This window comes from Mytilus edulis, chromosome 6, assembly GCF_963676685.1.
Source record: "Mytilus edulis chromosome 6, xbMytEdul2.2, whole genome shotgun sequence".
Classification (NCBI taxonomy): domain Eukaryota; kingdom Metazoa; phylum Mollusca; class Bivalvia; order Mytilida; family Mytilidae; genus Mytilus; species Mytilus edulis.
The window spans coordinates 40,422,562-40,448,888 of record NC_092349.1 but is presented as its reverse complement, the minus strand read 5'-3'; the positions used below and the strand labels follow the sequence as shown (position 1 = coordinate 40,448,888).

General features: G+C 32.5%; 1 protein-coding gene across 3 annotated transcripts in view; it reads left to right on the top strand.

Moving 5' to 3' along the window:
• The window catches only part of LOC139529102 (DNA replication ATP-dependent helicase/nuclease DNA2-like), a 233,316-nt gene that overhangs the window by 89,217 nt on the left and 117,772 nt on the right, over positions 1-26,327 (top strand). For all 3 annotated transcript variants that reach the window (XM_071325376.1, XM_071325377.1, XM_071325378.1), the window contains exons 13-14: positions 15,855-15,897; positions 20,742-20,831. In XM_071325376.1, the coding sequence (XP_071181477.1) occupies positions 15,855-15,897; positions 20,742-20,831 (133 nt within the window). The remainder of the gene's footprint in view (positions 1-15,854; positions 15,898-20,741; positions 20,832-26,327) is intronic.

The following is a 26,327-nucleotide window of genomic DNA, read 5'->3' as shown; positions in this document are numbered from 1 at the left end:
TTTTTACCCCGCTTTTGTATTAAAACACAGACACAGACATTGACAACATAGAAGCATTTGTTTGCATCATGTATTGCAAACTCAACATTTGCTGTTAAGGAGGCACGATTTGAATCGTTTGCAAGGAAGTAGCGGCTTTATGATGCTACTCTGCCTACCAGAGGTTCTCATCCGGATCACATCAAAAGAGAAGCATATCAAGTGAACATGTTTGGGCTCATCCGGATTTATGCATTCGACAATGAAAGTTGGAAACCAAAATGAATTTCTTTGGCTGCCATGGCATCCTCGTGTCAGGATTTTTTTAACATGCAAATGCAAGAAACAAAGCTGTGTGGGTAACTGTAAATGCTACCGTTCTGGTCTTCCTTGTACAGGTGTGTGTATTGGTCACTGTCAGATAGTTATAAGATAGTCAATCTGTATTTATGCATTTGAACCCGACAAAGACCGTGATATCTCTTGTTAAGTTGATAGAAATGATAAAATTGACATGTTACCCGTTGTTGCCGCCATTTCGGAACCGGAAGTCACTTTTTTCTTCGTGTATGTATTGTTTTATCGCACTTTACGAACTTTAGTTGAAGTTTTATCAAAACTTACATTGGATTATACATATAAAACAGCTTTTAAAGGATTTACAGAATGTAGCCAATTGGATATGACGCCATTTCCAAATGGGCGGTGGCCATTTTGAAAAAATGAAAAAAATTGATGGCCAGCAGCGGATTTTTTTTAATTATCATTTAGTCAACCTATATACCAAATTTCATGCTTGTATCACGATTTGCACAATTATGTTTATAATATCTCCACTATCATAAGTAACTGAAGTTTTAAAATCCTGAAATAATCATCAATTTACCATTCCAACATTTGAGTTAATTTTAAATGAAATAAAAGGAGCACCTTAAGCTTGCTTCCAAAATTTCGAAATCTTTCACCATAAAAACTTAGAATTTAATAAAAATGGATTGAAGTAGCACAGCACTAGGGACATCTGCTTTTAATTAAGGGGGGTTGGTATGATCCTGTTCCATGCAAATTGGTACTTAAAATTCTCAAAACAGAAAATTAGAAACTTTTATTTACTAGCTCTTAAATCTGTTTCACACACTGCATTAAACACCCCAATTGTTGTGTTCAACAAGGAGTTTATGGAGTTAACAATAAATATTTATGTCAAGCTAAAACTGCAATCATGCCCTAGAATTCAAGTCTGAGGATAAACACTGAAGCGGAGGATGGTACTCTTTATTTAATTTACTTCTTTATATATATAAATTACGATTGTTTGCAAATAAACAACATTCCAGAGTTTGAGAAATTTGAATAATTTATATACATGACTGTAATGGTAGAGTTATATCGTCGCTGGGCTTCTAAAATGTTGTAAATTACAAATTTTTCAAGAAAAAAATATCTCACAGACTTTGAAAATTTTGGCAAAATGCATGCTTCCATGCGGGGGACTTAGTTTAACATAGAACCCTATGGGAAGGAAATGCATACAATATACTTCTTTTAGGCTTAAATTAAAATATTGTTTGTTTGCAGTTTACCGACCGACCCTTGAAAATCCTCCCGACTATGACAATTTTATTGCTTTAAATTTGAAGAATTTTTTTTTAATACCTCTATTGACGCGATCCGGAACTTTGGGTCCTTTCCGGAAATGATTTAAAGTCTGGGTCAATTACGCATTTCAAGTTCGGTTTTTCTTAGCTTCCCGTCAAGCGTTCATGTTACCATTTAATGATAAAGCACATGGAAATTGTTTACAGGTATCCATGAAGTCACGGAGGAGTACTTTCGCTGTCGTCTCGTGTCAATTTTAAGACAAATAACAAACAAAAATGTTTATTAGTAAACTATTTATACAGATTCAGCCACATGTAATGATGTGTGATGATATCATTGACGATGATGCAGCGGATATTCATAACTGACACAATAACCATTCTGTCTCAAACAAATCGGGTTCAGAATCTGTGGAGCCTGACTTTATGGAACCAATTTCAGTGGTTAAATAATTCGACAGCAGCTTGAAGTATGGCATATTTTCTACAAATCGTTGTAAAGACGACAAAGATGAAACCACTCCTACGTGACTTAAATCTTCATGGATATCTGTAAACACGCCTGTACGGAGGAAGGGCTCATTTGAAATGTTAATGGATATAGATCATGCCAAATCAATAAGAAGCAACCCTAACTACACAAAGATGTAGAGAAAATGAATGGTTAGCTTGAAAAATAAATATACTCTCTCTATATTAAATCTATCTTCGATTGCAATGAGTATGCTCCTTTAGGTTAAGGGGGGCTTCCCCACTCATTGCAATTATTCTCTTTCTTACAATATCAAATATACCCAAACTGTGTGGCCTGTGTGAATTCAATTAAAACATGTCCTTAGGAGCTATTCTGCCAATTTTTTTTATGCATTAAAAACATTTCAGTACAGACCATTTACTTTTAATGGGGTGCTATGGATTTCACCCCAAACTTTAGATTTCTTTGGTTTTCATTAAAGCCTGGAAAAAATATAACTTTATCACATATAATTAAATATTGTTAGAAATATGAAAACAGTCGGATGTCTTAATACTTTTTTTTCAAGTTGCCTTTTTTTTCAATTGAGGAAGATTCAATGGTTATTTTTTTTAAATAAAAATACACTCTTTAATAATTGTCTTATAAATCTATAATATATACATTTTTCTGATGAAAATACTCTACTAATGAAAACATTCTAGTCAAGAAGCATACATGTCTGAATATATTTCTTTAAAACAGTTCTAGTCATAATGACATTCCTTGTTTACAAGTGTTCCAGTATTTAATAATTATATCATATTTTATGTCATAAATTGGATAAAGACACTATGTTAAAGTTTCAGTTTTGGTTAAAAAGTTTTTTATCTGAAAATGCCTGTTCATTTGATGTTGGTTTTCAGCATGTCCAGTGTTTGTTGTTTTAAAATGGTTTTTTTTCTTCACAAGAAACTTGTTTTAGTGTAACTGCTTGTTTAAACTGTATTTTGGCTGATAAAATAAAATATTTTTCCTACCTACCGACCCTTCAGTCTGAAGGTACAGTCGGAAAACAGCAAACAAAAATATTTTTAAGGTTGGCCTTAGAGAACCACTAAATGGAATGAAACCAAACATAGTATGATATGAATGTTCCTTATGGAGTGCTGACCAAGTGTTTTTACTTTGTTGCCGTTCCAACATCTAAGATGGCCGCCAGTTGGGGGGACTTAGTTTAACATAGGACCCTATGAGAAATGCACACAAAAGTCTTCTTCTAGAGAACCACTGAACTGAATGAAACCATACATAGCATGCATGAATGTTCCTTTTCTTATGCGGTGCTGGCCAAGTGTTGTTACTTTGTAGCCAAATTTTATCTTTTTATACGACTGCAAAAATTTTAATTTTTTGGTCGTATATTGCTATCACGTTGGCGTCGTCGTCGTCGTTGTCCAAATACTTTTAGTTTTCGCACTCTAACTTTAGTAAAAGTGAATAGAAATCAATGAAATTTTAACACAAGGTTTATGACCACAAAAGGAAGGTTGGGATTAATTTTGGGAGTTTTGGTCCCTACATTTTAGGAATTAGGTGCCAAAAAGGGCCCAAATAAGCATTTTCTTGGTTTTCGCACTATAACTTTAGTTTAAGTGAATAGAAATCTATGAAATTTTGACACAAGGTTCATGACCACAAAAGGAAGGTTGGGATTGATTTTGGGAGTTTTGGTTCCAACAGTTTAGGAATTAAGGGCCGAAAAAGGGCAAAAAAAAGGGCCCAAATAAGCATTATTCTTGGTTTTCTCACAATAACTTTAGTAGAAGTAAATAGAAATCAATGAAATTTTAACACAAGGTTCATGACCACAAAAGGAAGGTTGGGATTGATTTTTGGAGTTGAGGTCACAACAGTTTATGAATTAGGGACCAAAAAGGGGCCCAAATAAGCATTATTTTTGGTTTTTGCACCATAACTTAAGTATAAGTAAATAGAAATCTATGAAATTTAAACACAAGGTTTATGACCATAAAAGGAAGGTTGGGTCTGATTTTGGGAGTTTTGGTCCTAACAGTTTAGGAATAAGGGGCCCAAAGGGTCCAAAATTGAACTTTGTGTGATTTCATCAAAAGTTGAATAATTGGGGTTCTTTGATATGCCGAATCTAACTATGTATGTAGATTCTTAATTTTTGGTCCCACTTTCAAATTGGTCTACATTAAGGTCCAAAGGGTCCAAAATTAAACTTAGTTTGATTTTAACAAAAATTGAATCCTTGGGGTTCTTTGATATGCTGAATATAAAAATGAACTTAGATTTTTAATTATTGGCCTAGTTTTCAAGTTGGTCCAAATGGGGGTCCAAAATTAAACTTTGTTTGATTTCATCAAAAATTGAATAAATGGGTTCTTTGATATGCCAAATCTAACTGTGTATGTAGATTCTTAATTTTTGGTCCAGTTTTCAAATTGGTCTACAATAAGGTCCAAAGGGTCCAAAATTAAACTAAGTTTGATTTTAACAAAAATTAAATTCTTGGGCTTATTTGATATGCTTTATCTAAATATGTACTTTGATTTTTGATTATGGGCCCAGTTTTCAAGTTGGTCCAAATCAGGATTCCATATCAAGTATTGTGCAATAGCAAGAAATTTTCAATTGCACAGTATTGCACAATAGCAAGAAATATCTAATTGCACAATATTGTGCAATAGCAATTAATTTTCAATTGGAGTTATCTTTCTTTGTATAAAATAGTAGTTGATAATATATGTTGGAAATTTGCCAGACATGACTATGATGTCATTTTCTATTTTTATTTGCCAATAACTTTATGTAAATAACTTCATTGGAAATTTGCCAATATAAAATGTTGCTGATGAGTGGGGGGTGTTTAAATTTTTCTCATTTCAGATTTCATAAATAAAAAGAAAATTTCCTCAAACAATTTTTTTGAGAGGATTAATATTCAACAGCATAGTGAATTGCTCAAAGGCAAAAAATAACTTTTAAGTTCATTAGACCACATTCATTCTGTGTCAGAAACCTATGCTGTGTCAACTATTTAATTTTAGATTTAAAAAGTTTGAAGAAGAAATCTTTAATTGATTTGTAAAATCTTGACATTTGTTTTGTGTAAAAAAAACCCATGTAATGTCAAAAATTTGATCACAATCCAAATTCAGAGCTGTATCACGCTTGAATGTTTTGTCCATACTTGCCCCAACTGTTCAGGGTTCGACCTCTGCGGTCGTATAAAGCTGCGCCCTGCGGAGCACCTGGTTGGTTATTATCTTGAATAATATTATAGATAAAGATAAACTGTAAACAGCAATAATGTTCAGCAAAGTAAGATTTACAAATAAGTCAACGCGACTGAAATGGTCAGTTGACCCCTTTAGGAGTTATTGCCCTTTATAGTCAATTTTTAACCATTTTTCGTAAATCTAAGTAATCTTTTTCAAAAATCTTCTCCTCTGAAACTACTAGGCCAAATTAAACAAAACTTGGCCTCAATCATCATTGGGGTAGTTAGTTGAAAAATTGTGTCCGGTGACACGGTAATCTAACCAAGATGGCCGCCATGGCTAAAAATAGAACATAGGGGTAAAATGCAGTTTTTGGCTTATAACTCAAAAACCAAAGCATTTAGAGCAAATCTGTCATGGGGTGAAATTGTTTATCAGGTCAAGATCTATCTGCCCTGAAATTTTCAGAAGAATTGAACGCCCAGTTGTTGGGTTGCTGCCCCTGAATTGGTAATATTAAGGAAATTTTGCTGTTTTTGTTATTATTTTGAATAATTTTATAGATAGAGATAAACAGTAAACAGCAATAATGTTCAGCAAAGTAAGATTTACAAATAAGTAACACGACCGATATGGTCAGTTGACCCATATAGGAGTTATTGCCCTTTATAGTCAATTCTTAACATTTTTCATAAATTTTTGTAGATTTTTCGAAAATATTTTCCACTGTCATTACTGGGCCAAGGTCATTATAGATAGAGATAATTGTAGCAACAAGAATTTTCAGTAAAGTAAGATGTACAAACACATCAACAATTTTGTTATGAATTTATCTGTGTCCATTGTTTAATATGCACATAGACCAAGGTGAGCGACACAGGCTCTTGAGAGCCTCTAGTTTTGAGTAATAGGATAACTATATTTGGTATTTGCGTTCCTTGCATGGTCCTCAGACAGTTTTAACTTGACCTTGACCTCATTTCATGGATTAGTGAACAAGGTTAAGTTTTTGTGGATAAGTCCATATCTCAGATACTAAGCAATAGGTCTGGTCCGAGATCACCATTGTCGTCCCTTGATTTTCGTTGTCCACAAATATAGTCCCTAGTGTTGAGGGTTGGTTACTTGCCATTAATTTTTATACCCCTTCCAAATTTATTTCTCCATGTTCAATGCCTCAAATTGCAAGGAGGGGGATGAAATTACACTGTAAAAAAATTTGGGTCCAGAATTTTAAAGGAAAGTAGTGATTTGGTCCAGCTGAAAAAGGTTGAAAATGAGCACTTCGGAAGCTGTCAAAAGATTTCAAGACGCCCTAAACATAAAATTGTCCATATTTTGAGTTAGAGGCGATGAAGTTTTCTATAAATTTGATATAATTTGTCCCAAAAGTAGTACAACACACTGTAAAAGTTTCTTTGAGAAAGCGCAGGTGGGATTTTTTTTATTTTCATTTATGTTCTAAAAGAAATGCACTACGAATTAATTGTGTTCTCGGACCTAAGAGGTGAAATCTGTAAATATAGAATTTGTACTCTGGCAACTTCCCTTAATGATTTGATGGTGTCAACTTGTCAAATAGCATGAAACTAAAGGATTTAAACTTTTATTTTATAGAATTTCTGCAAAAACGACCAATTTTGGCATTTTATTGTCAAAATAGGCATTTTATAACTTTTTCAATATTGATGCATAAATGGCATCCTGACTTTCTATCTGACAGGTTTTAATGTGTCAATATTTGTGTTTCTATGCCTTTATCTGCTTCTTTTACTTATTTATGAACTCTGAATCTACAGAAAAGAAATTTATCTCAGATAAAATGTGCAAAATGTGTTGTATAAATGACCCTTGTCTAACGCCTTGTTCGGATGCAGTCAATAGTGGGGAACTTGGTATATAAAATTTGATGTCCATATTAGAGACCTCACTAAATTTGTATCAAATGCACTTTACAATGTCTATTGTACCTGTTTCATTTCACATAATATATTTCTTTTCTTCTGTAGGATAGCAAGTGGTTTAAATATAAGCCTGTTGAGAATAAATTGCATGCAAGTTTTTCCCTAAAAAGGCAAAAATCTTTGTTTCAGCCCATACTGCTTGTAAGAAAAGTTAATTGCAAGAGTCTTTTTGTGTTCAGATTTGTTGTATCATGTCACATGAGTATAGAAATGATAAAAAAGACACAAATTTTTATTTCTTATAGCCTCAACATGCACTTTTTAATGTAAATATGTGGCAAGGCCTAAATTGACCCTAAATTTTTTCCAGTCTTACTTGGCCTAAGACCCTTTTAAACTAATATGATATGTTATTTGTAACTTTTCTTTCCATTTAAAGTACTTTAAATACATATGTAAGGATTATTTATAACCAAAAAGCTTCACAAATTTAAAATTGCTGGAAAATATTACATCTTCATGTAAGGCTCCCCTTCATTGAAAAACCTAAATTTTTAGGGGCAGGCTCATATAAATTTTACTTTTGAATAATTATGCCAAGTCTGATAAATCAAATGAGTACTCTATTGCTTTTAGTACATGATAAGTTATATATTAAGGCATTTAAAAAGTATTTTTTTGCAATATTTTAATTTTCAAAGCCCCAAATGTTGATAGTTGAAATTTTTCAATTTTAACGTCAAAATTTTACACGCAAAGATGAGTATAGAACTTAATTTAATGTCTACAATATACATCCTATTGACATGAAACTTTGTAAGCAGTGTTATAATACATTAAACTTTGTTCATACCAAGTTTTTTTAAGATTTGTCAACTCTTTCTACCCTATTAGGTCCGAGATCACCATTGTCGTCCCTTGATTTTCGTTGTCCACAAATATAGTCCCTAGTGTTGAGGGTTGGTTACTTGCCATTAATTTTTATACCCCTTCCAAATTTATTTCTCCATGTTCAATGCCTCAAATTGCAAGGAGGGGGATGAAATTACACTGTAAAAAAATTTGGGTCCAGAATTTTAAAGGAAAGTAGTGATTTGGTCCAGCTGAAAAAGGTTGAAAATGAGCACTTCGGAAGCTGTCAAAAGATTTCAAGACGCCCTAAACATAAAATTGTCCATATTTTGAGTTAGAGGCGATGAAGTTTTCTATAAATTTGATATAATTTGTCCCAAAAGTAGTACAACACACTGTAAAAGTTTCTTTGAGAAAGCGCAGGTGGGATTTTTTTTATTTTCATTTATGTTCTAAAAGAAATGCACTACGAATTAATTGTGTTCTCGGACCGTCTAGTGTATTTGGTGTATGGAAGGACTGTAGGGTGCACATGTCACATTTTTTATACTATATGCAATAGGTCAACTATATTTGGTGCATAGAAATATTTTATGATGCACATGTCAGTCTCACCACTTTTATTTGACCTTGACCTCATTTTCATGGTTCATCGCTCAGTGTTAAGTTTTGTGTTTTGGTCTGTTTTTTTTTTTTAAAACTGTAAGCAATAGTACAAATATGTTTGTTGTATGGAAGAATTGTAAGTTGTACATGTCTACCTGGCATGATTCATTTGACCTGTTGACCTCAATTTCATGGTTCATTGATCAATGCATGTTTATAGTTTTCATGGTTAAGTCTGTTTCTTAGAAACTATTAGCAATAGGTCAACTATATTTAGTGTATTGCATGATTGTGAGGTGTATATGTATTTCTTGTTTGGTTTATTTATACAAAATTCTCAGAAATGATCCTGAATATGTTTAATTGTCATGTGTTCCATGTTTGCATTGTATTCTGATCTTTGTAAATATTTTTTTAGGGTAATAGTTTCTGTTTGATGTGATGTTGTACTATCTCATTTTAATTGTCTGTTGTTTATACTTTATCTTTTCTTTGGTAATCTATTATGTAATAGGGAAATGTGTGTTAACACCTAAGTAAACATCCAACCTCATTTCTTCTTGCAAATTCCTTTGACCTGACAATTAAACCATCCTGATGTAACTTTTTGCCCTATATTTCAATTTTGCTAATAAATGTGTCAGTGAACAAAATCCTCAAAGTCACACATAATGAGTTCATAGTAATTTCATAGTAATTTTAATAATTTAATTACCCCTGATTTCTTTCAGAACACACCATTTGAACTCATGATATGTAAAATTAAGGATTTAGTGCTCACATTATTATCAACCTAATTTTTCCTGCTAAAACCTATCTTGTAAATAAACTCCTGGGAAATATTGTGTAGCAATGCCATTGGTATCCATGTTTGAATTAAACATAAATCATAATTTAATTACAACTTTTATTTTATATATATGTTACAGTAAATAGGTGAAATTAGGAATTACACGTAATTACTAAACATTTCAGTAAATACCTGTAATCACTAGTCAATTTAGTAATTACATGTATTTACTAGTTGTTTCAGTGATTACAGGTATTTACTGATTTTTTTTGTCATTTTTACAGCTATTTACTAACTTGATATATTTGTTTAAAAATTAAAGACATAATTCAAGATATCAAAATTTTAAGGGGTAGGGATTTTTAGGGCTTACTTAAGGATGTACTTAAGTGAAGTTTTGGAATTTGTGTCAAATGTTCGGACTCCTTGGTGTTTTTCCATACAATACAATGTAAAATATTTTGCCCCATAACACCCCTTTATTTTTTCATATAAGACTTAATAGCTCATGAAAGGTCAATTACCACAATTTTAGAAGATTCTTAATTTTCGTTCTTTTGTTTTAAGACCTTATAATACCAATGCAAATATAAGGTAAAAGTCTGAGTCAGCCTTTTCCCGCCATATTTTAAATCTCAAATATCTCAAAAAGGAGGTCCATGACCTATCAATATTTTTTGCTTATTTTTATCCTTAATTAATGCTCTACCAGCTTATGGTATCAATTTTAACTTCTTAATTTATTAATTTTCACCTAACCTCACCTAAGTACATCCTTAAGTATCAAGGATTATAAGGCACATTAAAAGTGCATACTCTTCAGTGTTTGTGAATTGAAACTGGAAAATGGTTAATCTATAATACTAAAATTACGAGGTCCAATTTGTCAGCCGTCATCGGGTAAAAACGACAAATCAAAGAATTCAACTCTATATATAACTAATATAGGACAATGGTGTAGATTAAAAATTACACCACTCCAGACCCTTTTGTTTTCTGCATAATTAATATTGCCAATCATTAACAAGTTCCGGGTCGAATCCGATACCGATACAAATAGTATATTCAGCTATTACCTTATCTGTACGTTCCGCATTTGACAGGCACACCACCAAACGGTGTATTTAGGATTTTGCTATATACACGGGTCATAATCAAAGGACTGACACTACTAAATTCAATCATTGTCAAATTGTTCCCTATTGTAGTTTTATTCAGCAATCAGCAAGACTTTCTAAGATAACTAATATAGGACAATGCTGTTGATTAAAAAATACTCCATTCTTCGCTCTGTGGTTATATTTTTAAAATTTTGATAAGTTTCTCAAATTATCCTGGATTTCTACCAAACTTGAACAGAAGCTTCAGTTGTTTATGATCAAAGATAAATTTCAAGAAGTAAATTTTGTAAAAATAAAATCAAGTTTTTCCGTATTTTACTTATAAGGGGACTTAGTTTTTATGCCAGTTAACATTACATTCACACTGTGGTTAATTTTTTTTCAAATTTTAATAACTTTCTCAAAATATCCTGGATTTCTACCAAAATTTGACAGAAGCTTGTTTAAGATCATAAGATAATATCTAGAAATAAAGTTTGTAAAAATAACTATGCTTTTTCGTATATTACTTATTTAAACGGACGATTTTTTTCCAGTTAACATAACATACACTCTGCAGTTAAAGTTTAGATTTCATAAACCATTCTGAATTTTAACAAATTTTGATAGACAGAACTAGTCAAAAGATAGTATCTAGAGGAAAATTATAAATAATTTTTTTCCTATTTTTGTTGGGCCAGCGACTCACAGCAAAAGTAGGTGAGACAATGGGTTCTGCAAAACCCTTAAAATTTTGATAGCTGAATACTCACTGATTTTCTTATTAGTATTACCATAACTTTTGGTCAGTTGACCATATTACAACATTGTTTTAACAGTTAGTAAATAGGTGTAAAAATTCATTCTAAAATCAGTAATTACTGGTAATTACTGGGCAGTTCTAGGAATTACTTGTATTTACTAAGTGCATCGGGAATTACATGTAATTCCTAAATTTTAGTAATTACATGTAATTCCTAATTTCACCTATTTACTGTAACATATATACAGCACAATTATAATTTGGCCCTTGGGGAACCTACTCAGCTGAAATTTTAAATTTTTTGCTCCATGCCTAAACCAAGAGCCTAACTATGTGCATACTGAAAAGTAGCAAAGTATAGACCCCTAGCTTGATATCACACCAATTCAATTGGAACGATGGTTCAAAAATAAATGCATGAGGCTATTAGGAAGCCTATGAGGCTATCATGCCTAGAGGCTATCATGCCTATGAGGCTACGAGGAAGCCTATAATGAGACAATGATGAAGCCTATAAGGAGGCTATGAGGAAGCCTAGTAGTGTTGATGTTGAATTGGTGTTGGAATGAATTTGTATGAAATTTGACAGTTTATCCCCAGAAATTCTTGGGGGATGAGTGAAATTTTTGAAACAACCAGTGATAAAATTTTATAAATGAAATCTATAAACCGTGCTGAGATTGATTCCCCTGTCATGGCAATATTGAAGGTGAAAGGAGGGGTCGGTGGGAAGCAAGTTTTTAACTAAAACACTAATTAGAGCCAAGATTATTCTTATAACTGCTTAATCTGCATTTAAATAAATGGATACTCAAGGCAGCATACACAGGTTTTTAATACACAACTTCTTAATGAGATACTCCTAAGTGGGAGGAGTTAAAACTGCACCCAGATTAATGTATCAAGAAACAAAGGACAAAGGAAGCCAAATGCCACAAGTGGTCACTAATTAACAAGACATGTATATTTGTATTGGAATTGATGTAATTAGACCTCCTGTTAAGAACATGTGATAAACTTCACATCTAACTGATTGAGATATGATAATAAATCTGTTTCATCTCAACAGCAAAGAAAATACACATCCTGGGAAAATCCTAAAATAATGACTACTGAGTGTAAAGAAAATCAAACTATGTATAAACATAACTTATATAACATATAAGTACCTATATGTTCTTGGCCTCATTTTCACGGATCTTGTTAAGTTTATGTGATAGTAATAAAGCTTTTGATTAAAGTCACATGAAACGAGTGACTGGTGAAAAATAATGTTTATCCAATTCGTGAACCAATACATGTATATACAATGTATCATAAACTTAGTCTTCTGTGCACTATTTTATTATTTTTTATGCAAATATATCATATAATCATCAATTTTTTTTCTCTCTGTCTGTTATGATTTAACAAATATGGCAGCTCATTAAATGCTGTGTTTTGACTCCGAAGTTTACCAATTATCACCTTAAAGTAAACAATCAACAAAAAAGCATGGATATTGAGCACGTGTTTAACATGTACAACCAGAGAAGTGTTTATTTCAGTGACCGATCCATGCATATTGCGATCACTAGATTTTTACGAGGTTCACACTAAGGCACTTTGCATACGGAAAATATGTCGGTGAATTGCTTCCTGGAAGAAAGCAATTAAAAAAAAAGTAAACTTCAGAAAAAAGTTGATGTACATAAGTTTAATAGTGAAAACTATCCATTTTGTTAAAAAAAACATATGCATCATTTTTTTTAATTTGAGGTTTCATATGACTTTAAAGACTATCAACATAATATCAATGATTATTAAAGAAGGCGAGACATTTCAGCGTGTGCACTCCTGTTTAAATTTAGAATTTAACAAAGGTTTTGTAATTCACTGGGGCTGCATATTTATAGATCCCAAATGAATATAGCACCCCTGCATTTTAAATTTTCTAGAATTTCATTTACAAAGGTAAATGAATAGCAACAGAGACTGCATAGTAATTTGATCAGTAAAATAACTGAAGTTTGTATTTAAATTATTGGAAGGTGTAGATGTCAATCTAGCAGGGTTAATATGACCTGAACAATTTTTAACTGGATTATTGTGACAAAAAGGTCAGTTATTGAATTGGGGATGTACAGCGGTTGGCGGGGCGACGGGGCTGCAGGGCGTGCGGCAGTCAAATATTGTCTGTGCATTTACTCATAAACCGTTCTACCAAAGCTTTTCAAATATGTTGTAACTTATGACAAAATTGAGGTCAAGTTCAATAATGGCAATTTTCACTTTTTCTGTTCAGGAGTTATGGTTCTTGAAAGATTGAAAAATTGCGTTTCCAGTCATGTTGTTGCATTTACTCTTGAACCATTCAACCAAAGCTTTTCAAATTTTGATATGTTGTTACTGATGAATAGAGGTCACATTTGATATTGTTGATTTTCACTTTCACCTTTCAGTTATGGTTCTTGTGATATTGAAAAATGCCAGGACACAAATAAATGTTAATAAATCCTGTTTGCTGTCAGTCTGACAGACTCTTGTTATATGATTCATTCATCAATGTCAAGTTTTAGTGATTAAGTCTGTTTCTTTGATACTGTGAGCTATAAGTCAACAATATTTGGTATCAGTATGTGATGATTTCATTGTTTCACAAGGTCATGTTTTTCTCTGACTGTTAATGACGTCTTTACACTCAATCCGTTGGATGTTGGATGTGTACAGATTGATATTTTAGTCTTAGATGCATGATTTTTTTATTAGTTGTTAGTGGCTTTGAACTAGCTGTCAGTTAACCGCGAGTACTCTCAGATCTGTTTCTAGTGTCTTTTTGTTGTTGGGATGTACAAAGTACCCGGCCACGTCTACTTGTATTTTTAGCTCACCTGGCCCAAAGGGCCAAGTGAGCTTTTCTCATCACTTGGCGTTCCTCGTCCGTCGTTTGTCGACGTCGTCGTCCGTCGTTAGCTTTTTCAAAAATCTTCTCCTCTGAAACTACTGGGCCAAATTTAACCAAACTTGGCCACAATCATCATTGGGGTATCTAGTTTAAAAAATGTGGCTGGTGACCCGGCATGGATAAAAATAGAACATAGGGGTAAAATGTAGATTTTGGCTCATATCTCTGAAACCAAAGCACTTAGACCAAATCTGACATGGGGTAAAAATGTTTATCAGGTCAATATCTATCTGCCCTGAAATTTTCAGATGAATCGGACAACCTGTTGTTGGGTTGCTGCCCCTGAATTGGTAATTTTATGGAAATTTTACTGTTTTGGTTTATTATCTTGAAAATTATTATAGAAAGAGATAAACTGTAAACAGGAATAATGTTCAGCAAAGTAAGATTTACAAATAAGTCAACATGACGGAAATGGTCAGTTGACCCCTTTAGGAGTTATTGCCCTTTATAGTAAATTTTTAACCATTTTTCGTAAATCTTAGTAATCTTTTACAAAAATCTTCTCCTCTGAAACTACTGGGCCAAATACTTCCAAACTTTAACTGAATGTTCCTTAGGGTATCTAGTTTGTAAATTGTATCCGAAGTTATGATCTATCAACAAACATGGTCGCCATTGCTAAAAATAGAACATAGGGGTCAAATGCAGTTTTTGGCTTATAACTCAAAAACCAAAGCATTTAGAGCAAATCTGACGTTGGGTAATATTGTTTATCAGGTCAATTTCTATCTGCCCTGAAATTTTGAGATGAATCAGACAACCTGTTGTTGGGGTGCTGCCCCTGAATTGATAATTTTAAGGAAATTTTGCTGTTTTTGTTTATTATCTTGAATATAATTATAGATAGAAATAAACTGTAAACAGCAATAATGTTCAGCAAAGTAAGATCTTCAATTAAGTCAATTTGACTAAAATTGTCAATTGACCCCTTAAGGAGTTATTGCCCTTTAAAGACTTTTTTTCACAATTTGTTCATCATGTTGACTTACTTTAAAAAATCTTCTCCTTTGAAACTGCTGTATCAATTTCAGCCAAACTTAGGCTAAATGAGTTTCAGAGTATCTAGTATAAATTTTATATTTTATTTCCTTGTATGTCAAGAAACATAGCTCCTATGGCTAAAATAGAACATAGGAGAAAATGATTATTTTTTTTGGCTTTTGAAGAAAATAGGACGATCCAAAAAACATTTAAATAAATTGAAAAGCCAAAATTATCATTGATGAGAGATTTAACCAAAAGAATTAAGGTGAGCGATTCAGGCTCTTGAGAGCCTCTTGTTTATATAAATAAGGCTGTTAGTTTTCTTGTTTGAATTGTTATACATTGTCATTTCGGGGCCTTTTATAGCTGACTATGCGGTATGGGCTTTGCTCATTGTTGAATTACAGTGACATATAGTTGTTAATTTCTGTGTCATTTTGGTCTCTTGTGGAGAGTTGTCTCATTGGCAATCATACCACATCTTCTTTTTTATTTTATCTGAAACTGACCTAGACCTGGTCATTGATCATTTATTTTATTTGATACATGTTTAAAACCTTGATCTGAAAAATTCCAATGTAAAATTCAATCATGATCAGTAAAGCAATTTTGTTTAATTTTAGATATGGTGTGAAAGGAAAGATAGATTTAACGGTAGAAATACAGGCAAGTAATCTATAGTACATAATAAAATCTAGCCTGTAGAATTTGTATTTTAGCACCCTTCAAAAGGAGGGGCAAGTGTGATACTGTTTTCCAATTTCCTTATGTCTTAGTGACTGTATTTTCTTATAACATTTTTCTCAGCTTCTAAAAGTTAGACCCAGCTTATTTATGACAGGTTTTCAGTTTTCAGCACCGTCAACAATGTATTAGTTTGTGATTAGGTCTAGTTTATGGTGAACCAATTCTTGTAAGTCAAAGATATTTGGTATGCAGTTGTATTAGTATTGGCACATCTCATTTCCATGGAGATTATTTGGCCACGCCCCATCAGTCATGGTCAATTGACTTTGAAACTTTTGCTTAGTTTTCATGTATTTGTTTGTGATTAGGTCAGTTTATGGCGAACCACTACTGTGGTGAGTTAATGATAATTGGTATTCAGTTGTATAAGCATTGGCATATATCTCATTTCCATGGAGATTATTTGGCCCTGCCCCCTCAGTCATGGTCAATTGACTTTGAAATTTTTGCTTAGTTTTCATGTATTTGTTTGTGATTAGGTCAGTTTATGGGGAACCACTAGTGGTAAGTTAATGATAATTGGTATCCAGTTATATAAGCATTGGAATATCTCATTTCCATAGAGAATATTTGGCCCCACCCCTTCAGTCATGGTCTATTGACTTTGAAACTTTTGCATAGTTTACATGTATTAGTTTGTGTTTAGGTTTGTTTAAAGGGAACTACTTAAGATAAGTCAATGGTATTTGGTATGCAGTTGTATGAGCATTGTCACATCTCATATCCATGGAGATTTTTTAGCCATGTACCTTCAGTTATGGTTCATTTAGTTTTTATGCCTCATTTATGTTTCCTGGTCTGTGGGTCCGTTTGTCTGTTTGTCAGTCCGTTTGTCCGTCCGTCTGTCCAGCTTCAGTTAGTTTTGGTCAAGGTAGTTTTTAATGAAGTTGAAGTCCAATTAACTTGAAACTTATTACACACGTTGCCTATGATTTCACAGTCCACTGAACACAAAAAAATGATAGTGTGAGTGGGTCATCCGTTTACTATGGGACACATTCTTATTTCTCATTCTTGAAGATATAACTGGTTATTGTTAAAAAGAAGATGTGGTATGACTGCCAATGAGACAATTCTCAACAAGAGACCAAATAACACTGAAACTATAGGCAAGGGTTAGGAAAGTGTCATATTTGCCAGTCATGTCCTAAGATGAAAGCTATTTGTCCTAAACAAGTAATTGGGATTTAGTACAAAAGTTGTTTTTTCACAAATCATCAACTCTGATTTAAAAATTAAACCTTTTTTGATGCAGGAAAAGTAAGTTTTCCTGAGTAACATATGTGCTCTATTTACTATGTCATACGCATGCATGAAATTGTCTTCAGCCAAAATAATATTATTAATAGTAAAATGCAAATTGGTTTCATGCTATTATCTTTTATATTCAAACGCTTTTAAAGGTAATAAAATTTTAAAAGACAGTGATTTCCTGTCAATTTGATAATCCCGAATTATTCATACTTTAATTTTTTTGCAAAACGTCCGGTTTTAATTTCATCAAATCGAAAGAAATGTTAGCAATGTCTAAGAAAATTTTTTCAGTCATTAAAATCATTTCAATTTAAAACTGTCAATAGCTGTTGCCTTCCCTTAACTGTTCTTGAAGGTAATGGTAAGACATTAACTTAGTAAATGCGATGAAAAACAGCAATACAAGTTTGTTGATGCTATGAATCTAGTCAAGTTGACATCAATATCAACAATTTAAAAAGGGGAACCAACTTTTCAATCATCTCAAAATGAAAAATTTACTGATCCTTGACTATAGGTCACCTTAAGGAAGAGTTATACCCCTTGGAAATATTCAAATTATGAAAAAAGTTAGTGCTCTCACTGGTACAATTCTTGTCAGATTTTGAAAAAAATTATATTATAGGTAAATTAATAACAGCAATATCTCTAACAAGTTTTACAGTTGTGGACGATTTTCTCCTTGCCAGAAAGGTCAAATGAGATTTTCTCATCACTTTTCATCCGTCTTCGTCCGTCGTACACAAAACTTCTCTGAAACTACTGGACTAAATTTAACCAAACTTAGCCACAATCATCATTGGGGTATCTTATTTAAAAAATTGTGTCTGATATCTGGGCCCAACAACCAAGATGGCCACCATGGATAAAAATAGAACATAGGGGTAAAACGTAGATTTTGGCTTAAATCTCTGAAACCAAAGCATGAAGAGCAAATCTCTGTGGTGTAGTGGTTAGTACATCGGACTTCTAACTCAAAGGTTCCTGATTTGATTCCTGTCTGGGATGAAAAATTCAGGGACTGAACTTTCGGCGCTCCCTTGACACCATTTGCAAGTATGGTCTTGAGGAAACGATGATAGTCCGTCGGAAGGGGACGTTAAATGGCTGACCCGTGTTAAGAGAGAGCCATATCTCTTGCACGTTAAAGACACCCTTGTAGATTTCGAAAAAGAGCAGGCTAATGCCGCTACAAGGCAGCACTCGCACCTGCAAAGTGGAAAGGGATTAATATAAGTTGCAAAACTTGTTTCCCAATCCACTATAATTAAATATGTTTAAACTAAGAGCAAATCTGACAATGGAGAAAATTGTTTATTATGTCAAAATCTACCTGCCATGAAATGTTCAGAGAAATCGGACAACAAGTTGTTGGATTGCTGCCCCTAAATTGGTGATTTTAAGGAAGTTTTGCAGTTTTTACGCCCGTTTACAGGACATATTATGGTAGATATACAGTTGTCCATCTGTCTGTCTGTCTATGAGTCTGTGTGCGTCAACATGTTAGACATCAACTCAAAAATACTTTAACCAATTTGCATGAAACTTTGGTGAATGGTTTATATCTATTGACGTGAGCTCTGTTTCCTTTTTTATAAATTTTAGATTTTACGTTTTTGAGTTATAGGGTTTTATTCATTAAAAAAAGGGGGATTTTTCAGTTTTCCATCCATAACTCAAGAATCCTTTAACCAACTTGCAAGAAATTGTGGTGAATTATTTTTATCTATTCACATGAGCTCCCTTTTGTTTTTTTATAAATTTTTGATTTTTCGTTTCTTAGTTATGGGGTTTTATTCATAAAAAAAATGGTGATTTTCCAGTTTTCAGACAAAAACTCAAAATGCTGTCATGAAACTTGGTGAATTGTTTATATCTATTGATGCAAGCTCCCTTTTGATTTCATAAATTTCTAATACTGTAAACAGGGAAATTTTCGCGGTAGTTTAATTTTCGCTATTTTCGCGGTAAGCATTGAACCGCGAAAATAAAACGACAGCGAAAATATCAAGTAAACTCTTTTTATTCAATTTAATTTTACAAATCATGACTTAGATGGAGAGTTGACTCTTTGGCACTCATACCAAAGCTTCTTATATCTACATAATGTGGATAGAATATCTATAGGACTATTGTATAACATTGATTTTTATAGACGACACATATATAACTGAAATCATAACTGTATATCGTAATGAAAAGCAATGTTAGAAGTCATGTCTTTAACTCAAATCAGTAATCTCATAAGCGATCATTATGTATATTGTTATGTAAACAACACGCTTTACCATTATGTTACACGTGTCAATCAGTAATAACGTATCACCTCGTTGAATCTACTACACAGATTAATCAGATCAAACGATCATTAATTAGCATTAATCCTGACAGCATTTTATTCTAATTCAATCCTAATTAGGTCTACTTTTCTGATATTGTGTATGTCACGGTTTTTACAAGCAAACATGACAAACTTTTAATCTACTTTAACATTAACATGATTAATAAACCGAAAACAAAAGATTTATGATTGATTTAATAACTTGATTAGGGATATATTATAGCTGTTCACTTTTGAAAATCATTTATGAAAATATTTATATAGACCACAGGGAAATCGCGAATTCTAAACGGCGCAAACTAGGATTGTGTCACTAAATCGCGAAATAAAGACGGCGCGAAAATTTCCCGGTTTACAGTATGATATTGAGAATTAATTGAACCTTATTTGTTTATAGTCTGACAACAGATTAAGTATTGCACAATATCAATTCAATTCATATAACCAATTTCAAATTCTTTGACTGCATTTATTCAGAAACCTATAATATTTCAAATATTTGATTTGCAGTTTTTGGTTAACTAGAATATTATTAATATTTAGTGTTCAGCAAAGTAAGATATACATGAAAAGATAATGTGACAACAGTTGTCCCCTTATTATTTCCCTTTAAAGTAAAATTTAACAATTTTTCTTTATTTTTTGTAATCATTTGCAAAAGTCTTCTGAAACAACTGAGATAAATTTAACAAAACTTGGCCACAATCAGCATTATTTTATCTTCATAAAAATGGGTCTGATGACCCAGCCTGCCAACCAACATGGCAGGCATGGCTAAAAATAGAACTTAGGGGGGAAATGCAGTTTTTGACTTATATCTCTGAAACCAAAGGAAAAGTATAATGGTTACATTATTTCATGCATCAATTGTAGATAAAATTACCAGGTGAGTGAAACAGGCTTCTTGGAGCCTGTAGTTAAAAAGAGTTATGCCCCTTGGAAATGTAAAATAAGTGCAAGGGGGAAAGAGTTACACCCCTGAGAAATATAAAATAAGTGCAAAAGGGAGCTCAATTAATTTTAATAATATGAGCCCCAAGATTTAGAGAAAAAAATATAAAATATAAAAAATTATTGTATTGGTATACCAGTGTAATTAATAGATATATGCATGAATGTATTTTGTAGGAACTAGATTTAAGGTACTTCACTACCTTTATAATTTCAGATAAAGAATAAAGAAAGATATGAAAAGTGTATTGTGCCATTAGAATTAAAGACTGGTAGACCTTCCTTTTCTATGGAACATAAAGGCCAGGTTTGTGAGAATATAATCCAGTGATTACTATAGAGATATTGTTCATATCATTTCAGTTTTATGAGAAAGGAGTAAATATTTGTATAGGACCTGAAAATTTCTTTAAAGTCATTAAAAGGAGTAGGTCCGGTAAGGACTCATTTTGGCCTCAAATTTCAGTTTCATCTGACGAAAGATTTTGACCACTTTTTAAAGACTTAAGTGTCTATTTCACTTGATTTAATTAGTATAAGTGAAAGATTTTACTGATTTAGTCATTAAAAACGATCCGATTCAAGCTCAAATATGAAAAATCTCTCAAATATGCCAAAAAACGTCACTTTTCAGATGGTTTTTGTCAAAAATGAAAGTGGCCGCATCCGTGTTCATCCACAACCTTTATATATGTTATGTATTATCATAAAATACAACTTACATTTCAATATTAAGGATGAACACGAATGTGGCCACTTTCGTTTTACAAGGAAACCGTCTAAAATTTAACTAAAATGATAGAATTTTGAAGTTTTCAGTAATTTAGCATGACTTAATGGTGCTACAACCCGATATATGTGCATTGTATTGTCAAAAACAGCCCATATTTATGTAGCAGAAGCATTCAACTGTCCAATAAATAACTCAAAGTTTACATTTTAACAATTTTGTAAAACTGTTATATTTTGGGGCCAAAAAGGGGTCTTACCGGACCTACTCCTTTATCTTAATTTATCAAAATTTGAACAGTCAGTTTCATACTCAAAAATTTAAAGTTGAATTTCCTCTGCATGTTCCAAGTACTCAATTTAATATTCTATTTTTTCAGACGAAATGAGGATTTGTAAATTTTCAAAGAAACATTCATTGAGTACTGTAAATTCAGAAATTATTGCGTGCATTTATTTTTGCGATTTTGTCATTTTAGACTTGAATGCGATTTTAATTTTTACGATTTTGAGAAAAATCCTGTTAAATTCATATAAAATATTTCAAAATGCGAGTTTAAATTATTGCGTTTACAACTCAGTCGCATTTTTATCAATAATAAAAACCTCGCATTAATTTCTGAATTTACAGTATCAAATTAGTTTGTCTTTTTAAATAAGTATTAAATTCAGAAATTTCAAAACAAGGTTTGTCTGCTAAGTACTATAGTAAATTTAAAGAGAATTCTTGTTTGCTTAGAGTGGGAATAATGTTTCTAACTAAAGAATGTGAATGACAAGTCTTGTAAAGGACAGCTACACCTTGCATATTAAAATTCGACTCCTACGATCTGTCGTTTTGATGCAAATCACCAACATTTTCTTGCACTGCACTGAATAATGTACAACTAAAATTTATCAGGTGAACTTAAAATATTTATAAATACAGCCCCTTTACAATTTTATTTTCTAAATATATCAGTTATTTATAATTTTATTTTCTAAATATACCGGTATGTTCCCACAAGGGTGACTGGGGAAACGAAATATGGTCACTTGGTTTTCTCCTGACTGGTAGTAAAACGCTTGCCAAAGTGGGGAGTCTGTTTGGCTATGCGGAATGTTTCAAGTTTTCAGTCACGTCTGGTCAGAATGGGGATGTTAAATTTGATGCCTCCTGTAAAGAGAGTGCCACGCTCTTTGCACGTGAAGAACCCTTGCAACAAATCTTTGAGGGGTCCATAGGTGGCCTGTTGCCAGGCAAAATTTCTGTCCCTATCCAATATACCCTCATTTTCTAGTGACAGTCCAAAATTCCCCGACCATCATCCCAAATGGCCTCTATTATGACAAGAACTACCTATTGTATATATTGTTTACTTGTTCTCGTCCTGAACATGCATGACTATTTGCCACTGGACATTAAGCAACCAACTTATATCTGTTGACTGAAGCTACCTTTCAAAAATCAATCAATCAATAAATCAATCTAAATATATGTGAGACTTAAAATTGAACAAGGATTTAATAATATATATTTACTAAATAAATCCTAGGCCTTGACTTGAATTGATATCAAATTTGAATCCTTCGTAATTATGAAAAAAATCTTTTTTTAGCTCATTCTTTCTGATGAAACTGTGAGCTTTGGCCATCATTTGGCATAGTCTGTCATCATCTGTCAGGTGTAAACTATTTCAAACATCTTCTCCTCAGAAACACCTAAACCAATTCAAACTAAACTTGAACTGAATGATCCTTAGGGTATCTTCAATAAATTTTGTGTTTTATTTTCTGTAGCCATGGCTAAAAATAGAACATATATGGGGTAAAAAGCTGTTCTTATGGCCCATTTATGGACATTATGTTTTCTGGTCTGTGCGTCCGTCCGTCAGTTTGTTCGTCCCGCTTCAGGTAACAGTTTTTGGTTGAGGTAGTTTTTATACGCCCGTCGAAGACGGAACATATTATGGTATACTGTTGTCTGTCCGTCCGTCCGTCGTCCACACTTCGGACAATTACTAAAAAAATGCTTCCACCAACTTTTATGAAACTTTGTTGAATTGTTTATATCTATTAACATAAGATCCTTTTTGATTTTTATAGATTACAGATTTTTCCATGTTAGGTGTCACACCACCAATAACTCCCCTCCAATTTAGAACGTATGTGAAAGTAGGCCTACTCGGACAAAAAATAGTGCATTTGATGTCATTGTTTACTTAAACTAACCAACAAATTGGCAGAAATGAAACTTTTGGTGAAAGAGAAATATATTAAGACCATTTTGAGTTAAAATTTACTTGTTTATGAGTTTGCATTAAAAATTGAGGATTAATGCACTCCATAGTATACTAATTTAAGATTTCCAGAAAACCAGGGGTTATTTTTAGTGGTACCTCTATTCGGAAGACCTTTTCTTTTTTATGTGATTTTAAACATCTGTTGAAAATTGGCATGCAGAAAGCTGATACATGTACGATTCAGGATATACCTGCTACCTGCTTTCTATGAAGTTAAACTTAAGGTAAAATATTTAGAAAGCTGTGAAAATTTCAAAATTTGGTTGAACAGATAGGGACTTTTAATTGGTAGTATGACACCTGTTATGAAGCTTTATCTTTTAAAAAATGTGAATTTTCAAGTTTTCGGAAAATAACTCAAAAATGCTTCCATCAACTTGAATGAAACTTCGGTGAATTGCTTATGTCTATTGACGTATGCTTCTTTTGGATTTTTATAAATTTCAGATTTTACGTTTCTGTGTTTATTAATTAATTAACCCTTTCATCCCTGACGTTGCTTTGAGGCATCGCCTGACGTTGGCCCGACGGTGCTTCAACGTATCGCATCGCCTGACGTTGACCCAACGATGCTTTCAGGCATATTTTTTCGGTATTTTTAAAATGAGTTTTATGACGAAATGACGGGGCGTATGAATGGTAAAATGGCATAGTCAATGAGCCTATTTTGAAATTTTGTTTAGTGTAATTGTACGATTTAAAATTTTAAAAAAATACAGTTGAAATGTCATTCACAATGGGAGAATTAATGACGTCCTCCGTGGAGCAACTTATGTACAACGGCCGTTTATTTCCATTTTATACGTTTTGAAAGAGGCCTTCTCATGTGAAAAATTGGAAATGTTTATTCTGTGACCTCATTTGCATATCAATGCGGATTTTCAGGGGTCATTTAATACAACATTTCATTGCCATTTTCAGATTCGGATGCGCTAACCTTATTGTTCCTTCGTTATTTCTTCATTTGTGCCTGTAAATGGCCATGACAAACATTTATTTAGTCTAAAAATGAGACCGCATGCAAGTTTCCATTTGTGTTTTGTTTTTCAATTCTATTTTATAAATATATTGGCCTTTGAAAACGGCCTTCAGTTGACCAATAAAAACGTGGATTCCGTTCTTACGTCATAATATCATGTGAGATGTCATGTGCTTGCAGTAAAAATAATGTGCATTTTTCGAAGTTATGAACACAAAATATACACCAGACTGAGAGAACATTTTTATGTGAATGGAACAAGGTATTGAATCTTTCTAATTGTATCTCTTCAGACATTTAAGAATGTGCAAGTCTTTGAACTTACACTCCCAAGTTTGCAGACCACAATTTTTAAAAGTCCAGTCACACTCACAGCAGGATGAGTAAAAATAAATTATAAAATACACAAGCTAATAATACATGTGTATGTCCAGAATTTTTGCTTTGAATAAAATGGAAAAAGAGTTGATATTTTAACAGATTAAATTATAAAGATTGTAGTTAGCTGGTATTGCAAAGTACATGTAGCTATAGAGAAGAACAATAATTTAATGGTCTTTAATGTGAATGGAAAAGAACATGTTTACCTCCAGCTCCAGATTAAAGACATATATATATATTTTTTAATTTATACCTCAGAAATTATAGGGAACTATCTTATTAATGTCTTATTTATGGAGGGCTTTGGGGGGAAACAAAACATTTTATTTTTTGAATTTATTGACTTAAACACCAACCTAATATACCCTAGGTACTAACTACAGGAAAGGAGTGATCTGAGAGACTGTACTTCTGAAATATTGAGTCTTTTCATTTTCAAACCATAGAAAATAATACTTCAAGTGACATATTATATGATGTTTTATAATGAAACAAATTAAGCAAATAAAATGTATAAAGGAAGACTTTCAATTCAAATTTGAGACACCACAGATACTACAAAAGTCTTATATTTCCAATAATTGGAAAACAAATTAACTGTTTTCACATGAGATATAAACCAGCTGAAGGGGGGATTTTCCAGTTTTCGGACAATCATAAACACTTTCACAAAATTTTATGATATTTTGGTGAATTGTTTATATCTATTGACTGAAGCTACCTTTCAAAAATTAAAAGTGAATTAACATTTATAGGTCACCATATGGCCTTCAACAATGAGCAAAGCCCATACCGCACAGTCAGCTATAAAAGACCCTGAAATGACAAATTTAAAACAATTCAAATTAGAAAACTAACAGCCTAATTAATGAAAAACAATAATCATTTAAAGCATAAAGACAGGCTAAAAGGACAACAGGCATATCATGCACTTATAGCACAGCTCTTTATTGATGAAGTTGAAGTCCAATCAACTTTCTTACAAAGGGTAAAATATATTCATTGGGTGAAGTTTTATCAGCCCTGAAATTTTCAGATGAATCCAATTTCCCATTGTTGTGTTACTAAATAGGTGATTTTAAAGAAATTTTGCAGTTTTTGGTTATCTAGAATATTATTAATTAAATGTTCAGCAAAGTAAGATCTACAAAAAAAGATAATGTGACAACAATTGTCAATTGACCCCTTAACGAGTTATTTTCCTACAGACAATTTTACACAATTTGCTTATCATGTTTTCTAACTTTAATCTTAAAAAATCTTAAAAAATCTTCTCCTCTGAAACTACTGAACAAAATCTAACCAAACTTAAGTCCTTAGGGTGTCATGAATAAAGTTGTGTTTTATTTTCTGTTTCATCAAAAAAGAGCCATTGTGGCTTAAAATAGAACATGGGGTAAATGCAGTTTTCGCCTTATATCTCAAACACTAA